General features: G+C 44.0%; 1 protein-coding gene across 1 annotated transcript; it reads left to right on the top strand.

Annotated features, from left to right (window-relative positions):
* Nucleotides 1-12,683: 12,683 nt before the first annotated feature.
* Nucleotides 12,684-14,257, top strand: LOC123501724 (putative nuclease HARBI1). Its single transcript, XM_045250729.1, has 3 exons — nt 12,684-13,000; nt 13,142-13,426; nt 14,011-14,257. The coding sequence occupies exons 1-3, from the start codon at nt 12,684-12,686 to the stop codon at nt 14,255-14,257; spliced, it is 849 nt and encodes a 282-aa protein (XP_045106664.1).
* Nucleotides 14,258-23,883: the final 9,626 nt, after the last annotated feature.

Raw genomic sequence — 23,883 nt, 5'->3', positions numbered from 1 at the left:
AGACGTCATCTTCAGGTCTGAGTGGGAGGAGGATTCCCTCCACAAGGGCCTCCCACAGCAGTCTCCTGTTCTGGGAGTTCTTCTGAGGGATGCATTTCTGCTGCATATGACTCTTTGTAATGGTAAATGTTAATCCATCATTTTCCTATCATGCCTTGCACTCACTTCTCAAGGCGTATGGTACGGTTGTTCGCATTCGACTGGTTTATGATAAGGACTTTCCTTCTAACCGCTGCTATGTAACGTTTATGTCATGTGATGAAGCCCGTTTAGCTTATGAACATGTAGCATCTCTGCCCTTGCCGGCCATGGCTTTAAAACTGAATTTCTCCAGTCACGTAATATTTCAGACAGTGACATGGATTACATCCCAAATGTTTTTGAAAACTATTTAGAGAATTCAGTTCCAGCAGTCCGCCAGATCCCACCTCCACGTTGGTTTGTGGCGTACTATAGAAATGGGCGTGGAATTTCATCCATGCCTCCCGGTACCTGTCCAAAGAAATCGGCACGATTCCTGAGGGAATCTGAAAAAGTATGGGAAGGGGTGCTTGTGCGAGCAAAGATCTTACGCAAGCTAGGATGTTGCAACATCTCCCATGCCCTTCTGACAGCATGTTTGAGACTGTTAAGGCTCATCCCACCTTTAATTATAGCAAAGGTTGTGTTTATAGTCAGGATCTATGAATTCCCAGAAGAGGAAATACTAGCAATGTGTCCTAGCTCAGTACAAAAGGTGACTAAGATGAGGAACTCCTCCAACATGGTCCTTCTCACCTTTTTGGGTCCACCCTTCCTGACCGTGTTAATATCGGTCCTATCAATCTTAGGGTGAGGCGTTTGTTTCTCGCCCTCTTCAGTGCTTCTCATGCTATGGGTACGGTCACGGAAAAGCTCGTGTAAGGAAGCTTCCCGATGTGGTAATTGCTCTGCACTCGACTCACATTCAGAGGAGCATTGCAATGGTGCAGCTTATTGTTTTCATTGCCGTGATGCTCACCAGGTACGTTCCAGGCAATGCCCCAGGTATCGCCTGGAGCAGGACATTCTACAGCTTGCCAATAGTCAGTTTATCAGCCTCGGTAGCGCCCGCCGTGAACTCCTGTACCGCCAGAAGGATGGTACTGGTGCGACATCCTATGCTTCATTGGCCGCTCGCTCTTCGGCTGAGTCTGCCGGTCCGAAGACAACTCCTCCTGCTACCTCTCGCTCTGTTGGGGCGGGTGGTCCTGTTCATCTGGCTAACAGGTTTGCCTTTTGTCTGATGACTCGGTTGAGTCATCTCTTAGAAGTGACGAGAAAATACGGACTTGACCAAAGTCACCCATGTAGTAGATGTCCATTTGCCACCTGTATCTCCTAAGCCTTTGAAGGGTCTAACCAAACGGCACCGCGGCTCTGCGGAGTCGTTAGATTTAGCTCAGCCTAAGCAGTCTAAGTTTTCTCCCGGTGCATAATCGTGAGTCCTCCAGGGACCGCTCTGCTAGGGTAGCTCCAGTAGTTTCTGTCCAGCCTTCTGTGACGCCCTCCGTCTCAGATCGGGCTTCTTGTGATGAGGACGGTCTGAGCATGGAGACGTCCGATGATATTGTCACAGCCGTCCCTCGTGGACCAACTGTATCGGAAAGTGCAGTCCTGCCTGATCCTCGTCCTCCGAGGACCGGTAAAAGTGATGATGGTTCGCATCACCCACCGATAAGCCGAAAGGCTGCGGTCCAACGACCCGGCACATCTCAACTCCCGGTGTCTTCTCGTCGTTTGATTATTTCTAGTCAGGTCAGTCACGGGCAGCCTCAAAAGGCTCGCTCGTCCACTGCACCCAAATAGTCATCTTCAAGCTTCTACAGTGGAACTGTAGAGGCCTTCGCGCCTCGTGGGGAACTCCGAGCTTTGCTGTCGGAGTTCTCTCCAGCCTGTGTAGCTCTACAAGAGACTATGATAGGTGATAGTACTTATTCTAGTCCTCCTGGCTATCGTGCCTTTTTAACACTCCTTTCCTGACCAGGGCCACCACGGTGGCACAGCTATTCTAGTCCGTCAGGATATACCTGTTATCCCGGTACAACTTAACTCTCCCTTCAGGTGGTTGCTGTTAAGGTCTTTATGGGACGACTGTACACCATCTGCAGTTTATATCTCCTCCTCGGCTTCCTGTCTCCAGGGGTGAGCTTGACGGCCTGGTGCGTCAGCTGACTCCGCCTTTTCTTTGTTGGGAGATTTTAACGGCCGTCACCCATTGTGGGATGAAGGTGCTAGTAATCCTCGTGGGGTTTTAATCGGTTCTTTTATTGAGGATGAGGGATTGGAGATTTTAAATTCTGGGGATGTTACACATTTCCACAGTCCTACTGGGACTTTTACAGCTATCGATCTTTCTCTTTGTACATCTAATTCTTTCCTTGATTTTAATTGGCGGGTCCTACCGGATTTACACGGTAGTGACCACTTTCCGATTTTATTGCAATCTGTGAAATCTGAGCCACAGTCCCGGCCCCACGCTGGGTTTTAGACAAGGCAGATTGGCCTCGATTCACAGACCTTAGCTCTTTTATCCGTCCGCTGGCTGACTTTTCTACTTGTGCTGAGGCTGTTGATTATTTTACCGATTTTTTAATTTCTTTAGCGCTTCAGACAATCCCTAGGACGTCAGGTCGCTTTACTAAGCGTCCCGTTCCTTGGTGGAACGCAGCATGCACTGCAGCGGTGAAAGAGAAACGGGCAGCTTTCTCTCGTCTCCGGCGACATCGTGGGGACCCGCAGTGCCTGGAAGCTTTTCGGCGCTGCCGAGCTCGGGCCCGCCGCGTTTTGAAAGAGGCACAAAGAGCCTCTTGGAAAGCTTATGTCTCTTCCATTAAACGTCCGCACCCTCTTACGGATGTCTTCAACAAAGTCCGCCGAATTGCTGGGAAGTATTCTGCTCCTTCCCCACCAGTTTTGTTGTCTGCTGGGCGAACGGTGGCAGACCCTAGGACTGTCGCCGACCTCTTCGCGGAGCACTTTGCCAGTGTTTCCCAGAGGCATCCTGCAGCCCGGGCGCACGTCACCGCCAGAGAATGGAATCTCTCGGCATAAACTTTTCTTCCGCTGGAGGAGTCTTATAATGTCCCTTTCTCTGCTTCCGAGTTGCGGACTGCTTTGTCCCAGTGTCATGACTCTTCTCCTGGGCCAGATGATATTCCTTATGCCTTCTTGCGCCACATGTCTGACACTGCTTTTAACTTTTTTTAAATCTTTATAATATGATTTGGCATACCGGTGACTTTCCATCTTCTTGGGCTGTGGCAGTGGTTCTCCCATTTCCGAAGCCTGGGAAAGATAATCTCCAGGCTACGAACTACCGTCCTATATCTTTGACGTCCTGTATTTGTAAAGTGTTAGAAAAGATGGTAAATGTAAGACTCATGTGGTACTTGGAGAGGGGGAAGTACTTGTCATCGGTACAGTACGGCTTCCGAAAGATGAGGTCTACTACTGATGCTCTTTTATCCCTAGAGTCTTCCATTTGTGAGGCCTTCGCTAATCACCACCATCAAGTAACAGTCTTTTTGACCTGGAGAAGGCCTACGACACGGCTTGGTGTCATGGCATTTTACAGTCTTTGTTTAATTTTGGCCTTCGTGGCCACCTTCCTATTTTTATCCAGCAGTTTTTATCCAGACGTTTTTACGGGTTCGAGTTGGGAGTGTTCTCTCCGATGCTACTGCTTTAAATGACGGTGTCCCACAGGAAGTATTCTTAGTGTTACGCTATTCGCAGTTGCAATAAATGGTGTTATAGATACTCTACCGGATGGCATTCACAGCTCTTTATATGTGGACGACTTGTGCATCTCTTTTGCTGCTGCTAGGATGTCACTGATTGAGCGCAAGCTCCAACTGGCGATCAATAGGGTGTCCAGTTGGGCCAACATGAACGGTTTTCGATTCTCCACCTCGAAGACCGTAGCCATGCATTTTGTCGCAACCGTGGTGTCCATCCAGACCCGGATTTATACCTCGCCAATAGACGCCTCTCATGCGTGGAGGCGACTCGATATCTTGGCCTTTTATTTGACAACCGTCTCACCTGGGTTCCCCATTTCCGTTCTCTTAAGGCGTCTTGTCGGCAGGCACTATCCCTTCTTCGGGTTTTAAGTCACACCTCTTGGGGTGCGGACAGGGACACGTTGCTGCTGCTTCACCGTACACTCATACTTCCGAAGCTGGAATACGGCTGTGAGATCTACTCATCCGCAACGGATGCACGACTACGCACGCTTGACCCCGTGCATCATGCTGGGGTCCGCTTGGCTACGGGTGCATTTCGGACATCTCCAATACCTAGCCTTCTAGTGGATGCTGGTTTCTGGCCGCTCGACCTCCGGCGCCAGTCTTCGATGCTCCGGTGTTGGTTTCGCACCCACCGTCTTCCTGATTCTGTCCTCTGCGTGTCAATGTTGCGGGACTCGCGTTCGCAGGCGTATGTCACTCGACCGAGTCTCCTAAACCTTTTGGCCTACGTGTTGCAAATCTCATGGCAGAGTTATCTATCGACCCCACTCCTGTGTACTCTTTCCGTCTCCCACGAGTTGGTTATTGGCAGCTTCCTGTTATCTCATTATGCCCTGCCATGGATGGCAAGAAGGATTTTCTGCCAGCTCTGTCCCACACACGGTTTTAGAACACTTTTTATGCATTCTGATGATATCCCTGTTTTTACTGATGGTTCCAAATCCGACGCAGGCGTTGGGTTTAGTGTGGTTTTCCTCTTTTTATCGGTCTGGCAGCCTTCCTTCAGTGGCGTCCGTTTTACTGCGGAGCTGTCTGCCATAGTCCTAGCTTTACAAATAATTTTACTCTACCGGTTTCGTCTTTTACAATTTTTAGTGACTGTCGCAGTGCTCTTACTTCTCTCTCTTGCACTATATCCCTTAACCCTTTGGTTTTATCAGCCCTGGGGTGGCTATATCTTCTTACCCAACGAGGATATCGTGTTGGGCTCTGTTGGGTCCCTGGTCACGTTGGTGTTCCAGGAATGAACACGCAGATCGCCTCGCTAAAGAGGCAGCAAGTCGCGCTCCATCTCTTGCCACTGTTCCGTTTTGAGATGCATTTCCTCTAATTCGTGAGGCAGTTGCAGCAATTTGGCAGAGGAGATGGCTAACGGGGGTAGCAACTTCGAAAATGGGAGAGCTCACTAATTCCTCTATCCCTCAGTGGACATACAGCCATGTCCGGGAACGACGTTTACAGACTTTATTGGCGCGACTGCGTATAGGTCACACGTACCTTACACAAAGGTACCTGTTGACCAGGGACCCTCAACCTTATTGTGATGACTGCCTGGTGCCGCTTACCGTGCGGCACCTATTGGTAGAGTGCCCTAGTTTGATAGAGTTACGACACCGCTACCTCTACCGCTGTCGCGGTAGAGATAGCGGTGTCTATTATATCTCAAAGGTCCTTGGACCAGTGTGTCTGGCCCAAGGCCATGACGTTTTAGATTTTTGGGAGAAGCTGGCCTTCTCCCAAAGCTGTGATTTTATTTAATTTTAATATATGTATTTTAATGTTTTATGTATATTATTGTAGCTTTTGTTTTAATTACCATTAATTTTATCGTTTTCACTTGTTTTAGCTATTTTATGCATTTTATTTAAGTTTATTATATGTATTTTTAATGTTTTATTGAATTTTATTGTAGTTTTAGTATTTTTTGTTACCTTTGATATTATCTTTTTTAATTTCTTTTAGTTTTTATAAACTACATTGTAGTAAGTAAAATATCGTAGCGGCGCCATATGACCGTTGATGTTGCGGCGCCTAAAATTAAAATCCATCCATCCATCCCTCCCCCCTAAACATGCGAAGAGTACTACAGACTCGTACATGGGCAGATAAGACCCTTGTACTGTAGAGAGTTACCAGATGGAGGATGACAAAAACTGACAGAGACACCTTGAACGTCTAACTTCATAAAAGTTGATTTAGCAAGAGATGAGATGTGACGTTTTCGGTTTAGATTATGAGTAAAGGACAGGCCGAAGACAGTTGAGTGTCGTTGAAGAAGAGGAGTTGTCTAACAGAGTCCGTCTACCACTGCAACAATAAAACGGTCGGAGAGATACAATTGCAGAGAGAAGTAGTAAGAGGGTAGTTTTGAGATCAAATCCTTGTCCCATATTATATGAAAAGCTTTTGATATCTCTAACGCTACATAAAAAGTTTCACCGAAATTTCTGAAAGAGTATGACCAAGACTCAGTAAGGAAAGCCAGAAGATAATCAAAAGAGCGTCCTTGACGGAAGCGATTCTGGCAATAAGATAGATGATTGTCAAGCGACAGATGTTTCATAGGGAGAATCGTCTTTAGAGGGCAGGCTGTGACTGCCTCCTTGATTTCCAAGACACATAGGGAGAAACGTTCAGCGAGTTCACAGGTAACTTTGATGGTAAGTTCACAGCACCCTCTGAACTGATTCAGACCAGAACTGGACAGACCAGGACCGGTCCAGATGAGAACCAGTGCTACTCCACCTCACTGGGAGTAAATCATCGTTTTGTTCGGTGTCTACTATCTCCTCCTGGCTGATTTTTTTTTTTTTTTTTTTTTACATTACAAGGGCACTGGCCAAGGGCAAACAAAGTGTTGGAAAAAAAAAAATCCCGCTGGTTGCCAGGCCCTGTTAAGAGGAAAGTAGAAAGAGAAAAAAACAAAAAAATCTAAAAGGAGGGTCCAGTTAACGTAAGAGGTGTCTTGACACTCCTCTTTTGAAAGAGTTTAAGTCATAGGCAGGTGGAAATACAGACACAGGTAGAGAGTTCCAGAGTTTACCAGTGTAGGGAATGAAGGAGTGAAGATACTGGTTAACTCTTGCATTAGGAAGATGGACAGAATAGGGATGAGAAGAAGTAGAGAGTCTTGTGCAGCGAGGCCGCAGGAGGGGAAGGCATGCAGTTAGCAAGTTCAGAAGAGCAGACAGCATGAAAACAGCGGTAGAAGACAGATAAAGATGCAACATTGCGGCGGTGACTTAAAGAATCAAGACAGTCAGTTAGAGGAGAAGAGTTGATAAGACGAAAAGCTTTAGATTCCACCTTGTTTAGTAAAGCTGTGTGTGGATCCCCCAGACATGAGAGCCATACTCCATACACGGGCGGATAAGGCCCTTGTACAGAGCAAGCAGCTGGGAGGGAGAGAAAATGGACGAAGACGCCATAGGACACCTAACTTCTTGGAAGCTGATTTAGCAAGAGTAGAGATGTGAAATTTCCAGTTTAGATTTTTAGTGAAGGATAGACCGAGTGTGTTTAATGTAGAGGAGAGGGAAGTTGAGTGTTATTGAAGAAGAGAGGATAGTTGTCTGGAAGGTTATGTCGAGTAGATAGTTGTAGAAATTGAGTTTTGAGGCATTGAACAAAACCAGGTTTTCTCTGCCCCAATCAGAAACAAGTGAAAGATCAGAAGTTAGGCGTCCTATAGCATCTCGCCTTGAGTCATTTAATTGTTGTTGGGTTGGGCGTCTGTTGAACGCTGTTGAATAATGCAGGGTGGTATCATCAGCATAGGAGTGGATAGGGCATTGAGTCAGATTTAGGAGATCATTGATGAATAATAGAAAGAGAGTGGGTGATAGGACAGAACCCTGTGGAACACCACTGTTGATAGTTTTAGGGAAGAACAGTGACCGTCTACTACAGCAGCAATAGAACGATCGGAAAGGAAACTGGAGATGAAGGTACAGAGAGAAGGATAGAATCCGTAGGAGGGTAGTTTAGAAATTAAAGATTTGTGCCAGACTCTATCGAAGGCTTTCGATATGTCAAGGCCGACAGCAAAGGTTTCACCGAAGTCCCTAAAGAGGATGACCAAGATTCAGTTAGGAAAGTAAGAAGATCACCAGTAGATCTGCCTTTACGGAAACCATACTGGCAATCAGAGAGAAGGTTGTGAGCTGATAGATGCCTCATTATCTTCCTATTAAGGATAGACTCAAAGGCTTTAGAAAGGCAGGAAATCAAAGCTATAGGGCGGTAGTTAGAAGGATTGGAGTGGTCACCTTTTTAGGGACAGGTTGAATGTGAGCAAACTTCCAGCAAGAAGGATAAATAGAAGTAGAGACACAGATGAAAGAGTTTGACCAGGCAGTGAGCGAGTTCGGAAGCACAGTTTTGAGAACAACAGGAGGGACTCCATCCGGACCGTAAGCCTTCCGAGAATCAAGGCCAGAGAGGGCCAGGAAAACGTCTTTATAAAGAATTTTAATTTTAGGGATGAAGTAGTCAGAGGGTGGAGGAGTAGGAGGAATATGCCCAGAATCATCCAAAGTTGAGTTGGTAGCAAAGGTTTGAGCGAAGAGTTCAGCTTTAGAAAAGAAGAGACAGCTGTAGAGCCATCTGGATGAAGTAAAGGAGGAAAGACGAAGAAGTAAAGTTGTTAGAGATATTATTGGCTAGATGCCAGAAATCTCGAGAGGAGTTAGAATTGGAAAGACTTTGACATTTTCTATTGATGAAAGAGTTTTTAGTAAGTTGGAGAATAGATTTGGCATGATTACGGGCAGAAATATATAGGGCATGAGTTTCAGCAGTTGGATGGCTACGGAACCGTTTGTGAGCCGCCTCTCTATCATTGACAGCACGAGAACAAGCAGAGTTAAACCAAGGCTTTTTAGCTTTAGGGTTAGAGAAAGTATGAGGAATGTATAGCTCCATGCCAGAGATAATCACCTCTGTTATGCGCTCGGCACAAAGAGAAGGATCTCTGACATGAAAACAATAATCATCCCAAGGAAATCAGAATAGTACTGCCTTAGTTCCTCCCACTTAGCAGAGTTAAAATGCCAGAAGCACCTCCGCTTAGGCGGGTCCTGAGGCTGCACTGGAGTGATAGAACTGGTAACGGAAATTAGATTGTGGTCGGAGGAGCCCAACGGAGAGGAAAGTTTAACAGAGTAAGCAGAAGGGTTGGAGGTTAGGAAAAGATCAAGAATGTTGGGCGTGTCTCCAAGGCGGTCAGGAATACGGGTAGGGAACTTCACTAGCTGCTCTAGGTCATGAAGGATAGCAAAGTTGAAGGTTTGTTCACCAGGTTGGTCAGTGAAAGAAGATGAAAGCCAAAGCTGGTGGTGAACATTGAAATCCCTAAAATGGAGATCTCAGCAAAAGGAAAGTGAGATAAGATGTGCTCCACCTTGGAAGTCAAATAGTCAAAGAATTTTACATAGTCAGAGGAATTAGGTGAGAGGTATACAGCACAGATGAATTTAGTTAGAGAGTGACATTGAAGTCTTAGCCAGATGGTAGAAAATTCTGAAGATTCAAGATTGTGGGCACGAGAGCAAGTGGTGTCGTTACGCACGTATGCGCAACATCCAGCTTTGGATTGAAAATGAGGATAGAGCAAGTAGGAGGGAACAGAAAAGGGCTGCTGTCAGTAGTCACAGACAACTGTGTTTCAGTTAGGAAGAGAAGATGAGGTTTAGTAGAGGAGAGGTGGTGTTCCACAGATTGAAAATTAGAACGAAGGCCACGAATGTTGCAGAAATTGATAGTGAAAGTATTAGATGAAGTGTCAAGACACCCAAGGTCGACAGCAGAGGGCAGTCCGACCTGGGGACATTTATGGTCCCCTCCCCAGAGGGGGACTCCGAGGCAGGGCGTGGTGAAGCCATTATTAAATTTTGATTTGAAGAGAGTGTAAAAGTGTAAGGTGTTGTAGTGTAGTGTAGGATGTAGTAGAAGTTGTCTTTAGAGGGCAGGCTGCAGCTGCTCAATTGTATAAATGAGACCACAAAGGGAACCGGGAAGAGAGGACACGGGGAATCACTCAGTCTGCAGCACTGCCTACATCCCCGTAAGTACCTCTCCTGGAGTATTCCAGGATTGCTCCTTTCCTTGTTTTCTGTATCTATTATGAAAATTGTACCATATGAAGGGACCACTTTGTCACTGGAGAGAACTCGAGATGACAGCAACTGGAGAGAATGGGTTCAAGTCTGTTAAAAGTGACGGCGGTGTGAACCTGAGAAAAAATAGAATATATGAAAGTAAAGGAAGACGCTAGATCAATGAATGTGAGAGAGGCGGTGATTGTTGCGACTTGTTTATACTATTAAGCGTTACATGAATAAGTATTGTAACGAAGTGGGGGGATGGATGTAGCTTTAGGGAACGCTAGTGACGCCAGGCAGGATGGGGAGTGAAGCGGGCTGGGAGATACCTCGGGCCGCCAGAAAAGCCTTGGGAACACTATTGGTTGGACGTGCGATCCGTTCCCCATGGTGGTCCTCCTGCCCCCGACGTCTGTGTATAGTCTGGAGACAAGGGTGAACAGCTGCGCCTTGCTGTAAGGACGGGATGTCGACTGTGGACATCTGTGCCGGGCTACGGAGATACAGTGGCTTCTGGGTATTGCCAGGGGGCTGCGTTCCGTTGGAGGTTAGCACGCTGCCCCCCCCCCGCAACCACCAACGGAACGCAAGGGAACGGGTATAGCCATACGGGTATTGTTGACAAGATGGCCGTCCAAGCTGGCTCTCCTCCTCCTCGCTCAAGAGCTCGCAGAAGACCCTCTGTTGGACGCTGCAGAGCTCCTCGTAGCACGAGAGGAGGAAATATTGCTGAGGCAAGAGGAAGAGGGAGAAGAGAGGCTGCCAAGGCAAGGAGAAGAGGGAGAGGATAGGCCGCCAAGTCCTGTGAGGGTCAAGGACTATGCAGAGACGATAGTGCCTCTTTACTCCGGGGAAGACTTCAAGAAACACTTTCGTTTGCAAAAGGAAACTGTTGAAGTAAGTGGTGAAGGACATGGATAACTTGGTTAATTGATTTGTGGAAAGGGTGAGACAGTGATAGACGGCAACTTTGAAGGAGAACAGAGGTCGTGTTTTGGGCATAAACGATCCTATATATTGCAGAAACTAAAAATCTATTAGTATAGATGTGGTCTTTTCATCATAATAAACATAAATAGTAGATCTTAAATACTATTTCCAAGCCTTGCCGTAATTAACAACTGCCTTTCCCTACAATGCATAGAAAGAAATTGGCTGGGCCCACACAAATTGCAGTTCCAGGCGATACACTATTGGTGGTTTTTAATATTATGAGTGTTTACATATTATTATTATTATTATTATTATTATTAGCACTTCTAACCTCATATTAGCCATTTGGAAATAATTTCCAAAATGGACTCCACACCAACCTCTCTGACTTAACCTAACATAGTTTAAGAAATCATTTTCAGCTTGACAAAGTCATAAATATTACTAATAATGAGATGTTAGTAACCATGATGATAAAAAAAACACACAGTGTATTGGCAGAAACTGCAATAAAACCCTGGGGTCCCCCTGCCTTAACCAGGCACTAGAGTTCCTTTATAAAACAATGTAATAAGTATAACACCAGTTTGAGTATTACACAGAATTATTAACTAAATATGTGTGAGGCTCTACCTGTCAGTGCTTTGCTTTATGTAAAAAAGATGCTGGATTGTCAGTGGTCATTGCAAGAATGCCCAGTAGCTTCCTTGAATTATGCCTTCTAGTGGATGCTGGTTTCTGGCCGCTCGACCTCCGGCGCCAGTCTTCGATGCTCCGGTGTTGGTTTCGCACCTACCGTCTTCCCGATTCTGTCCCTTGTCTGTCAATATTGCGGAACTCGCGTTCGCAGGCATATGTCACTCGACCGAGCCTACCTAAACCTTTTGGCCTTCGAGTAGCAAATCTCATGGCAGACTTATCTATCGACCCCACTCCTGTCCTCTCTTTCCGGCTCCCACGAGTTGGTTATTGGCAGCTTCCTGTTGTGTCATTATGCCCTCCTATCAATGGATGGCAAGAAGGATTTTCTGCCAACTCTGTCCCACTCACGGTTTTTAAAACACTTTTTAAATCATTCTGATGATATTCCCGTTTTTACTGATGGTTCCAAATCCGACGCAGGCGTTGGATTTAGTGTTGTTTTCCCCTCTTTTTATCGGTGTGGCAGCCTTCCTTCAGTGGCATCCGTCTTCACTGCGGAGCTGTCTGCCATAGTCTTAGCTTTACAGATAATTTTTACTTTCCCGGTTTCGTCTTTAACAATTTTTTTGTGACCCTCGCAGAGTTCTTACTGGTCTCTCTTCCACTATCTCCCTTAACCCATTGGTTTTATCAGCCCTAGAGTGGCTATACCTACTTACCAGAAGAGGATTTCGTGTTAAGTTCTGTTGGGTCCCCCTGGTCACGTTGGTGTTCTAGGGAATGAACACGCAGACCGCCTCGCTAAAGAGGCAGCAAGTCGCGCTCCATCTCCTGCCCCTATTCCGTTCCGAGATGTATTTCCTGTAATTCGTGAGGCAGTTGCAGCAATTTGGCAGAGGAGATGGCTAACGGGGTAGCAACTTCGAAAATGGGAGAGCTCACTACTTCCTCTATCCCTCAGTGGACATACACCCATGTCCAGGATCGCCCAGCACAGACTTTATTGGCGCGACTGTGTATAGGTCACACGTACCTTACAAATAAGTTCCTGGGCGATTATAAAACTGTCATACTACTATGAAACTGTCATAAGCCAACAAAATGGTGGATATTTGTCATAAATAATTCTTAAGCAATATGAATTTTTCATAAACGCTATGAATCTTTCATAAGTCGGTGTCTCACCATGACAGGGTGAACCCTGTTATAAGGGCTTATGCATCACCCATAAGTCAGCATGGCGGAACAACAACAACATCGTGTGCGTCAACCAAGGATATTTAGAGACAGGAAAGATGTGCTAAATAAACTCAGTGATCGTGAACTCATCAAGAGATACCGACTAGACCGTGCAGGAATTGTTTTTGTGACAATTTTAGTGCGAGAAGTGCTCTCAAGACCAACACTGACAAACAAAGCTCTCACTCCTGAGATGAAGGTGTTAATAACATTAAGATACTTAGGAACTGGAAAAATGCAACTGTGCAATGGTGATGATCTAGGAGTGTCACAACAAACTGTGAGCAGGGTCATCACTGAAACACTGGATGCCTTGTGTGCACCTCACATTTTGAACACATATATACAGTTTCCTGCTAATCACCATCAACAGCAATCAAAGGCAGAATTTAGTGCAATTGCTGGGTTTCCGGACGTTATTGGTGCAATTGAGTGAACTCACATAAGAATTGTCAGACCAAGTCAGTTTGAGGCAGAGTACGTCAACCGCAAGAGATACCATAGCATCAATGTACAGGTGGTCTTTGATGCCAAATATAGGATAATTGACTTGGAAGCTAAATGGCCAGGCTCAGTTCATGACTCTCGCATCCTGAATGAAAGTGGCTTAAAGACCATGTTTGAGACGGGTGTTGTACCAGCTGGTTGCCATTTGCTTGGAGACAGTGGGTATGGGAGCAAGACTTGGCTGCTGACCCCATATCTTCGACCCCAGCCTGGATACCAATTACACTACAATAGGTAAGTTTTGGAATACTTGGCAGTATGTAAATTAGTGATGAATAGGCTGCATTGAATATAGCTACTTACAATGAAGTTCAAAGTTTAAGCATGTTCAAATTATAGTTTTAGTTCATTTTGCAACATCTCTAGAATTCAAGGATTTTTATTATTTTTTTCCTTATTTTTTAGACGAGTTATGGAATAATTGGTAATATGTAAATCTATGAGATGAATAGGCTGCATTACGAATAGCTAGTTTCAATGTAGTTCCAAGGTAAAGGTCAAATTATGGTATTAGTTTAATTTCCAACATCTCAAGAATTGAAGGATTTTTTATTTAATGTTTAGACAATTATAAGAACCTTTCATTCTTTGGCAATTTTGGCAGAAATTATTTTTATTCTACTGCTCAAGTGGACAGCATTATCCTCAATATTACCAGCAGTGCATGAGTTAACTTTTTATGTTCTCCGTATACAAGCATACTGACTGTACCTGCCCCGACCTAACAATATTATAAATTTCAGAGCTCATAAGAGGACAAGAAGTGTTGTGGAGAGAGGTATTGGCCAGTGGAAGCGGAGATTCCACGTACTCCACAGCGAAATTCGTGTCACTCCCCCAGCAAAAGTTTGCAAGATTATTTTTGTCTGTGGTGTACTGCACAACATATGCAAACAAAGAAATATTCAACTCCTTCTGGAAGATGACCAACCACCAGCAGAGGCAGAGAACAACATATGGATGGATGACGAAGAGGATGGTGATGGAGCCGAGCAACCTCCTGCAGGTCATCTTGCCCATAATGGACTGCTCTACAGAGAGTTTGAAAGACTCCATTTTAAATAAGTCAGCATGATGTACTTTCTCCTAACTTGGCAGAAAACTTGCAGACATGTACTAGGGTTGTTATCAGACATATTTTACAGTTGGACAATATCAGTCATTTACAGTGTAATGAATGGATTCATTTATCACTGAAGCATTTAATTTTCCAATGCAAGTTATTTAATTGCATACATTTTTGTTGCAGCAATGAAGACAAAGGACCCCTGCAGCATTACACTGGAGCAACAATGAAGGGCATTTATTCGGATGAGGTCTGTATCATCTTACATTAATTTCATTAATATATTTCTAACCCTTTCATTGAGTAGAACAAATTCTTCTAAGTAGGTAATCGTTCGTTGGAAACTATTAACAAGCAAGATACAATTTTTCAAAAATATTTTTACTAAACAATATATTCACCAATGACCTTTGGCTTACATTTACCCCAACAAGACGCAATATATTCAACAATGACCTTTGGCTTACGCTTACCCCAACTAGCAGCAATATATTCACCAATGTCTTTTGGCTTACGCTTATCCCAACTAGCCGCAATATATTCACTAATGACCTTTGGCTTACGCTTACCCCAACTAGCCGCAATATATTCACCAATGACCTTTGGCGTACATATATATATATATATATATATATATATATATATATATATATATATATATATATATATATATATATATATGTAAAATAACTAAGGAGACATAACGCATCCCTGCCCAACATCCCTTTTTATTGCAAAGCAATCACTTGTCTCTCCATCTATCTTGACACATGCACTTGCATCCCTATAAAGGGCTTTTATAAGCATAGAGGATTATGTAATATTAAACATACAGTGAAGTATAAATTAAACAATTGTTTTTTTATTTGTTAGATTCAATTTTTTTGGCAATGACTGCCATGGTCCTCTGGATTGATTTTTGAGTTTCAATTTGCTTCTCCAGCAATTGCAGATCAAGCTTTCTTTTTTTTTTTTTTATCGATGTTCTATTTCCCATTCATCCATCAGGTAAATAATTTCAGATTGTTGGACAGGGGAGACAGGCACTGTGGAGGTGGAGGCTGGTCCTGCTTGCAGACTTGAAGCTGTGGTAGCCTGCATCACACGAGTCACGTCAGCTGTAGCTTGCAGGCTAGTGGCAGCATCAGTGGAAGCCTCGGTGAGAGAGGAGTCAGTGACAGTTACTACCGCTGCCCCGGCTTCATCATCCCAGCCACTGGTTTCACCCTCAACTATAGGCAGTTCCACACTAAAATAAGATATAAAAAAAAAATGTGAACAATGAAATATATTGTACATATATAACAAAAAAATTTATCTCTTCCTAAACTGTATAGAGGGTATAGAGATGTTATCAGAGTTCTTTTAACAGTGACTTGAAGATAAAATGAACTCTTACTTAAGATGGTTACTGGATGAAACAGAACTAAGAGTATGTTATTTTATGATAATTTTTAGTGTGACCTTCCATTTAGTCAATCATGGTTTTTGTTGTTTTCTAACAAGAGTGTTAAAGTTGAATATATGTACTGACCATGTCATCTCACACTCTATATACAGTACTGTACAGTAGGCCTACTACTCATGTTACCCTAATGATGATTTTGGCATGGTAGAAATAAGCCTCCAGTGTCAGATTTTCCTAAATTCTTGGTGACAACACTGGATCTTACATAAATAAATCTTTGAAAACTATGATAGTCAGTGGCGAATACAAAGAAAATTTATATTTTGAATGAATTTATAATCATACAGTACAGTACCTGCAACTCGTCTCATGCACAGTCTTGTGCAGTAAGCCTGGAGCACCTTCTATTCCTTGGATGGACACATTGCCTTTCCCCAAGATTTCTGCAACCAGCTCCTCCATGGGGTTCAGAGGAGGATGGGGAGGGCCACCACCTGGAAATTTCAATGGCAGTCTAATTAGAAATATATATATATTTAATACCAAAATGCTGCTAAAGCAAATAGCATGTGAATTTCAAATATCTACCTACGTAAACCATGTCTATATGACCTTACCAAATTCGAATGAAACCAAGCCTTACAAGGATGTCATTAGGGTAAGCAGTATTGCACTATAGCAATGAATGGACCAACAAATTGTATTGATATAAACAACAGAAAAGGATAAATCTGAAGCAGTAATCTTTAGGAAAGCCAGTTTTTCTTACCGGTTGAAGCAAAATCCTTGTTTACTTGTGATAACTTGGGCCTGCATGTCATCAAGATGGTGTGCCATCGCTTCTGACACTCCTTCACAGTCCTTTGGCCTGCAGGAAAGGCTTGCTGGAATTCAGAGCAGATTTTGTTCCAAGTATTTTGCTTAGTCTGGTTGGTGCAACCTGGATCATTAAAATCTCCTCTAAGTATGTTGGAATTTACTTTATATAATTCCAACAAGTAGCAGGATTCCTCTTGGGTCCAATTGGGTTTCCTCACTCGTTTTTTGGCAGGGGAGGACTCAGCGAGAGGTTCTATGGCAAAGGCGTTGTGATGTTTTCTTCTTCCTCTTCTTCTTCTTCTTCTTCTTCTTGACTCTTGTTTACATTTACTCAGAGCCTCAGTGCCATCTCGCGGCAGCATATGTTGTGGGCCTTAACTTCCAATATGTGACATATACACTCAAATTATTATGTAAATGGCTTGGAAATATTTTTAAAATAAATATTTTCATCTTTTTCAGACCTTTCCCTAACAATTAATGACTTCTCATTCAGGATTGTGACACTTTCAACAGATCGTGAAATCACACATAACAAAGATATGAAAGACCCATAGTGCTTATGGAGGGAATTTATGAAACTTTCATAACTTATGGTTGGAAACTATGACACTTTCATAGCTATGGCTACGGTTATGACTAAAATTTATAAGTACCAGCCCTGTTGACCAGGGACCCTTAACCTTACTGTGATGACTGCTTGGTGCCGCTAACGGTTCGACACCTCCTAGTGGAGTGCCCTAGTTTGACTGACTTAAGACACCGCTACCTCCACCGCTGTCGCAGTAGAGATAGCGGTGTCTATTATATCTCAAAGGTCCTTGGACCAGAGTACCTGGCCCAGGGCCATGATGTTTTTCGTTTTTTGGGAGAAGCTGGCCTTCTCCCAAAGCTGTGAATTTTATTTGATTATATTATATGTATTTTAATGTTTTATTACTTTTATTGTATACTGTATTTTAGTTAGTTTTGATTTCAGAATTCTACTTTGTTTTTAGTTTTGTAGTTTTTAATTACTTTTTTTTTTTTTTTTTTTTTTTTTTTACGTGTTTTTAATTTTACGATGTCTTTTTAACATTTCGTAGCGGCGCCAAATGACCGCTGATGTTGCGGCGCCTTATTTTACCCTCCCCCCTCCTATCATCGATGGCAACCAGAAGAGGATATCGTGTTGGATTCTGTTGGATCCCTGGTCACGTAGGTGTTCCCGGGAACGAACATGCAGATCGCCTCGCTAAAGAGGCAGCAAGTCGCGCTCCATCTCCTACCCCTGTTCCATTTCGAGATGTATTTCACTCTATTCGTGTGGCGGTTATGGCAGAGGAGATGGCTAACGGGGGTCGCAACCACGAAAATGGGTGAGATCACTACTTCCACTATTCCTCAGTGGACATACTCCTATGTCCACTGTTGACCAGGGCCCCATAGCCTTACTGTGAAGACTGCCTGGTGACGCTCACCGTGCGGCACCTGCTGGTAGAGTGCCCTAGTTTGATCGAGTTACGACACCGCTACCTCTACCGGTGTCGCGGTAGAGATAGCGGTGTCTACTATATCTCACAGGTGCTTGGACCAGCATGTCTGGCCCCAGGCCATGAAGTTTACAAGTACTTGGGAGAAGCTGGCTTCTCCCCAATGTGTGAATTTTTTTTTCCTTTTATCATACGCGTTTTTAATGTTTTATTTAATGTTATTGTAGTTTTAGGATTTCTAGAGACCTTTGCTTTTATTGTTTTTAACTGACTTTAGTTTTCATAAACTACAGTATAAATAAAATATCTTAGCGGCACCATATGACCGTTGATGTTGCGGCGCCTAAAATTAAAATCCAAACATGAATTGTCTTTGTGTTTCCTGTTGTTGTTCGTGTTGTTGTGCTTGGAGGTGTAATTGTTCTTGGTGGTGTAGTTGTTGTTGTAGTATTTGTTGTGTAAAGGTCTGTAGTGTGTCAGTCCGCTCTCGTGAAGCCTGCCTCAGCCTCTCCACCTCTTCTTGAATCACCTTGGAGGTTGCTCCCTCAGACCTCTTCCTCTTCCCCTCTCTAGTGGATGAATGAGGTAGCACCATAGAGGGTGTTGAAATAGGGGAAGGTGATTGAGTGGTAGGAGGAAGTGCTTGTCCAGCAGGAGATAGTGGTTGAGAGGTTGAAGGGTTTGGAAGGAAGGAAGAAGTTGGCTGTGAAGCACTAGAGATAGGCTGTGAAGCAGGAGAGAATGGCTGTGAAGCAGGAGAGATTGATTGTGAAGCAGGAGAGGGTGTCTGTGAAGCAGGGGAGGGAGGCTGTAAAGCAGGAGAGGGAGGCTGTGGGAGAAAAGGAGACAGTGAAGCAGGGGAGGAGTGCTGTGAAATATGAGAAATAGGTGGCTGAAAGGCAGAGGAGGGTGATTGTGTAAAATGAGGCAAATGGAATGATGACCATGAAAAGGAAAGGAGAGAGGAACAGGTAACTGCCAGTGGTGTGGCCATGCTTCCAGTAGCTGGAGATGGTGAAGGGTGTTTAGCTGAAGCACCACTGGCAGCTGGTGAAGAAGAGACAGTTGGTTGCTGAGAGTCAGGGGAGGCTGGAGGTGGTGGAGGGTGTGGGGCAGTGTTTGGCTGTGGCCTTCCTGTAGCAGCTGAGGAGCCACTGGCAGCTGCTGATGTTGCTGGTACTGTGAAATAAAAATGCATTAAAGTTTAACTCACAAAAATATTGCAGGAAAAAAGGATTGAAAAGAAAGTGGTTATACTAAATGAGATGTTGCTGAGCCACTATTTGATAGAGAAATATATGAACTAGAGCAGTGAAATGTGCAATTACCCTGTGCTTTCCATAATGACTGCAAGGCTCAACAAATAGCACATGAAAAAGCAGCTTTTGGAATTTTTTTCCCTCTCTCCAGTGAACGGATACAGTACATGATAAAAATGAGGATGTCTGATTTTAACTTACACAAGACTAGGTACTACTCGTGGACAGACATGTAAAGAGAAAAAGAAATCAAAGAATAACACTTGTGAAGAAAACAAACAATGGTACTGCAAAAACATTGCAGTCAACTTATGAAATCCTTTCACATATCACATTTGTCACTTCATCATTTGTCTTTCATTTATGTGCAACAACACTACCTCTTTAATGTTCCTCCAATTTATTATATATTACCTTATTATTAAACTTGTTGTATGGTTTTTGTAATCTATTTCTACGAAATTGTCTTCAAAATTACTGATCTTCAACTCAAACAATTTTTTTTTCTTTTATGTACCTTGAAGAGAAGACTCCAGTAAAAGGGGTTGAACTGATGGGTCTCCTGCCATGAAGCTATCCATTACATCATAGAAGGGCCACTGGTCATCAGTGCCTCGCCCACTCAACTTGCTGTTGTCTTTGATGATCTTGTACCTGAAAAATGAAATCAGTAAAATGAGGAAAAATTGAAGCATTCAATATGAGTACATATTTACATTTTTTTGTGTTGGGGGGGGGAGTGGCAGGCAAAATATGAGTAAAGTAATGTGTGGGGCATCATGGATGAGGAGATAAGAAAATGTGTGAGTAGGGAATTTACAGGTCAGGGCTGGTGTACACAAAGCAAAAGTTGGTTTCTAAGCGCTGCAGCCCACTAATAGATGTACACAGTAACTTTTAAGCCACTAAAGCAGTGTTTCTTAACCTGGGGTGCAAAAGGGCTGCTGAAATAAATTTAAGGGGGTGTTGGGGAAGGTCACATAAGTGGCAGTAAAAGGTAAAAGGAATACGTCTGGACAAACGTATTTTTATCACATATTTGGAAATACAATATGGGTAAACTTTAATCTGATTTTATTGTTTGTTGTACCTTAATGATTAAAGAAACACTTGATTTGTACGAGCGTTCCACACTTTAATATTAAATCAGCATCATAAGCTTTGTATATTACTAATGTGCACGTTCGGTTGTGTGCTAATGTCTGTCACCAGACGGCAAGACGCCCCCGCTCCCTCAGTACAGGGTGCTGAACTGCTTAGGCCTGACCAAAAGGGGTGCTGAGATCATAAGAGGTTAAGAAACATTGTGCTAAAGTAAATTTTCACCTACCTTTGCTTTAGGGAGCGCATTTTCTTATCGCAGTGTTCTCCATTCACTGGATAGCCTTCTTGGCGCATCGTCAGAGCCACGTCCCTCCACACCTCCACCTTCCTTCTAGTCCCCTTTGCAAATTCTTGCTTGAAATCTCCCACTGTGGCAATGAGGAGGAGGACAGCATTTATAGGCCAGAAGAAACCTGTAAAACAAATCCATAAGTTAGACAGATGAAAGGGGCATTTCATTCTAATTGGCACTGAAAGCTGTCTAGGTACAATTCAGGAAAAATGCATTTTTGGCACAAAACAAATAGTATTAAGGTCACTAGTCTAACCTAACTTTGGCTATGAACCTATGTGTGCCTAACTCCTAACTGCTTTGGCAGTGCAGCTGCAGCATGGAATGCATAACTGAGAACAACAAAGACTGTCCTCAATGGAGTGTTTTATTTTTAATACTATACTCATACATAAACTTCACCATATCTAGTGTATGGGAAATATGTAAACTTTCAGGCTTTATACTCTATTGAAAAGAGTAAGTATACATAAGCTCACTAGAGAAGTAGAACAACTTTCAATGACACGTTCACCTATAAGTACCCTAGCACTCCCTTAAGGTTACATTTATTCAAAACACATAAAAATTACTGAAAATACCTGCCTTACAATACTCCCCTGTGCACTCTTAAACAAATTACCGATCAAAAATACACAAAGGCTGGAGAAAAGGAGAACGTAGGTGGTGTACCAATGACGCACTACGTTGTATCATGGCCAGAGATGAGTTAAAACACATATCTTTACCTGTTCCCATGGTGGCAGGAGGGGGCTGTTCCTGCAGCCATAGGTGCTGGAGGGGCTTTTCCTGCAGCCACAGGTGCTGAAGGGGCCTCTCCAGCAGCTACCATGGCGGTAGAGGCTGCCCGAGCGTCTGTGGGAAGAAATGCGACACATATAACACCGTCTTTTATTGCTATAAATACTAATATTTTGGTCATATTGCCTTATTCCAACATTCTACAAAGGATAACAGACTTACCACATTGTTTTTTCTGTCTCTTTGGATAGTGTCTGCCTTGTTCTTGCTGATAAGAGGACGTGAGTAACCTCTGTACCAGTGACTGTGACTGGAGAGGTGCGTGCCGTGTTCGTGTGCTTTATTCTGTACCTGTCCTGTGTGTACTTGTGGGTGAGGATTTATGTTAGATAAACCCAGAAAGTTGACTCTGTGCCTGTCTGTTCTGTCTGCCGTGAGTGGCTGCCCTGTGAGTGCCTGCCCGTACCACGTCGCCACTGACAATAGCCACCAATCTCACGTTCTCTCTCTCTCTCTCTCTCTCTGTCTTTGTGTTACTTTCCGTTTCTCGTCTTCTGATTCCAGTGTGCATAAAACATCATAACAAGGCTGTCGATCAAACACACACACACACACACACACACACACAAAAACACTCACACATATACACAATTGCACACACACACCCACACCCCTCCCCCCACACACGCGCATTTACTTGCAAGTTGCACGATTTTATTGCGTCCCTAAAGTTTAATACTACTCTCACCTTACCTGGCCAAACTCTTTCAACTATGTCTATCGACTTCTACTTTTCTTCTTGCTAGAAGTTTGCATATATTCAACCTGGTCCTATAAAGGAAGACCGTTCTAATCCCTTAAACTACTTTCCTAGAGAGAGAGAGAGAGAGAGAGAGAGAGAGAGAGAGAGAGACGTGGGATTGGTGGCTATTGTCGGTAGCGACGTGGTACGGGGCACTCAAAGGGCAGCCACTCACGGCAGACAGAACAGACAGGCACAGGGTCAACTTTCTGGGTTTATCTAACATAAATCCTCACCCACAAGTACACACAGGACAGGTACATAATAAAGCACACGAACACGGCACGCACCTCTCCAGTCACAGTCACTGGTACAGAGGTTACTCACGTCCTCTTATCAGCAAGAACAAGGCAGACACTATCCAAAGAGACAGAAAATTCCCTTCCAGCTTGCCAGGCACCAACAGAGGCTGAGAGTGGCCACGTGGTGACGATATCGGAGCACCGCCCAGCTCCTCCAGTTACCAATACCCTGAAGCCACTGTATCTCCGTAGCCCGGCACAGATGTCCACAGGCGACATCCCGTCCTTACAGCAAGGCGCAGCTGTTCACCCTTGCCTCCAGACTGTACACAGACGTCGCGGGCAGGAGGACCACCATGGGGAACGGATCCGCACGTATAACCAATAGTGTTCCCAAGGCTTTTCTGGCGGCCAGAGGTATCTCCCATCCCGCGTCACTTCCCATCCTGCCTGGCGTTACTAGCGTTCCCTAAAGCTACATCCATCCCCCACTTCGTTACAATACTTATTCATGTAACGCTTAATAGTATAAACAAGTCGCAACAATCACCGCCTCTCTCACATTCATTGATCTAGCATCTTCCTTTACTTTCATATATTCTATTTTTTTCTCAGGTTCGCACCGCCGTCACTTTTAACAGGCTTGAACCCATTCTCTCCAGTCGCCGTCATTTCGAGTCCTCTCCAGTGACAAAGTGGTCCCTTCATATGGTGCAATTTTCATAATAGATGCAGAAAACAAGGAAAGGAGCAATCAGCCAGGAGGAGATAGTAGACACCTACTGAAACGATGACAATCACGTCGTTTTCGACTACAGCCCAGTTCACTAAGTAAATACAAGGGGAAAGCAACTACATTGTATAACTCACTGCTTCACACAGCCTCACTACACTTTTCACCTGCGCGGCGGCCCGCGCGACTCAATCACTTAGTAGTTCCACAAGTAAACTCACTTAACTTGTCTTTGGCGCCGCAGTGCACTGTTTGTGGGGAGAAATGTACCGAGTGGTGATATTTTCTCAAGCAAACTTATTTAACCTTGTCTTTGGGGGCCTCGTTACACCGTTTAGGGGTGGGGGTGGAGGACGTACCTTGGTTGGTTGCATTCCCTCCTTCCCTTCACTTTACCCATTACCACCGCCAACAAAATACCTTCACATTTCTATATTTTCACAAAAGAATATCCTAACCCCCCAAAAAACACACCGAGGTAGATATCGAGCATAGAGAGGATATTCGCCGCTATCGCTCGGGCGAAGGACGGAGATGGCACTGCAAAAGTAATTAAATAATGTATGTATATAAGCAGTTTTATATAAAAGTTACGTTAATTTTACAGGAGCAACGCACGCGAGGAACTTGCTTGGACGAAGGACGGAGATGGTACTGGGAAAACACCTCAGTAACCTCTCCCACGGGTTTCAAAATTATTGGTAGTCGTCACAATAGGACTGGCGCGAACCTAATCAAAAATTATTTGATTGA

This window comes from Portunus trituberculatus, chromosome 9 (genome assembly GCF_017591435.1).
Source record: "Portunus trituberculatus isolate SZX2019 chromosome 9, ASM1759143v1, whole genome shotgun sequence".
Taxonomy (NCBI): domain Eukaryota; kingdom Metazoa; phylum Arthropoda; class Malacostraca; order Decapoda; family Portunidae; genus Portunus; species Portunus trituberculatus.
Note: the sequence above shows the minus strand (reverse complement) of the source record. Positions and strands in the feature narration are given on the sequence as shown.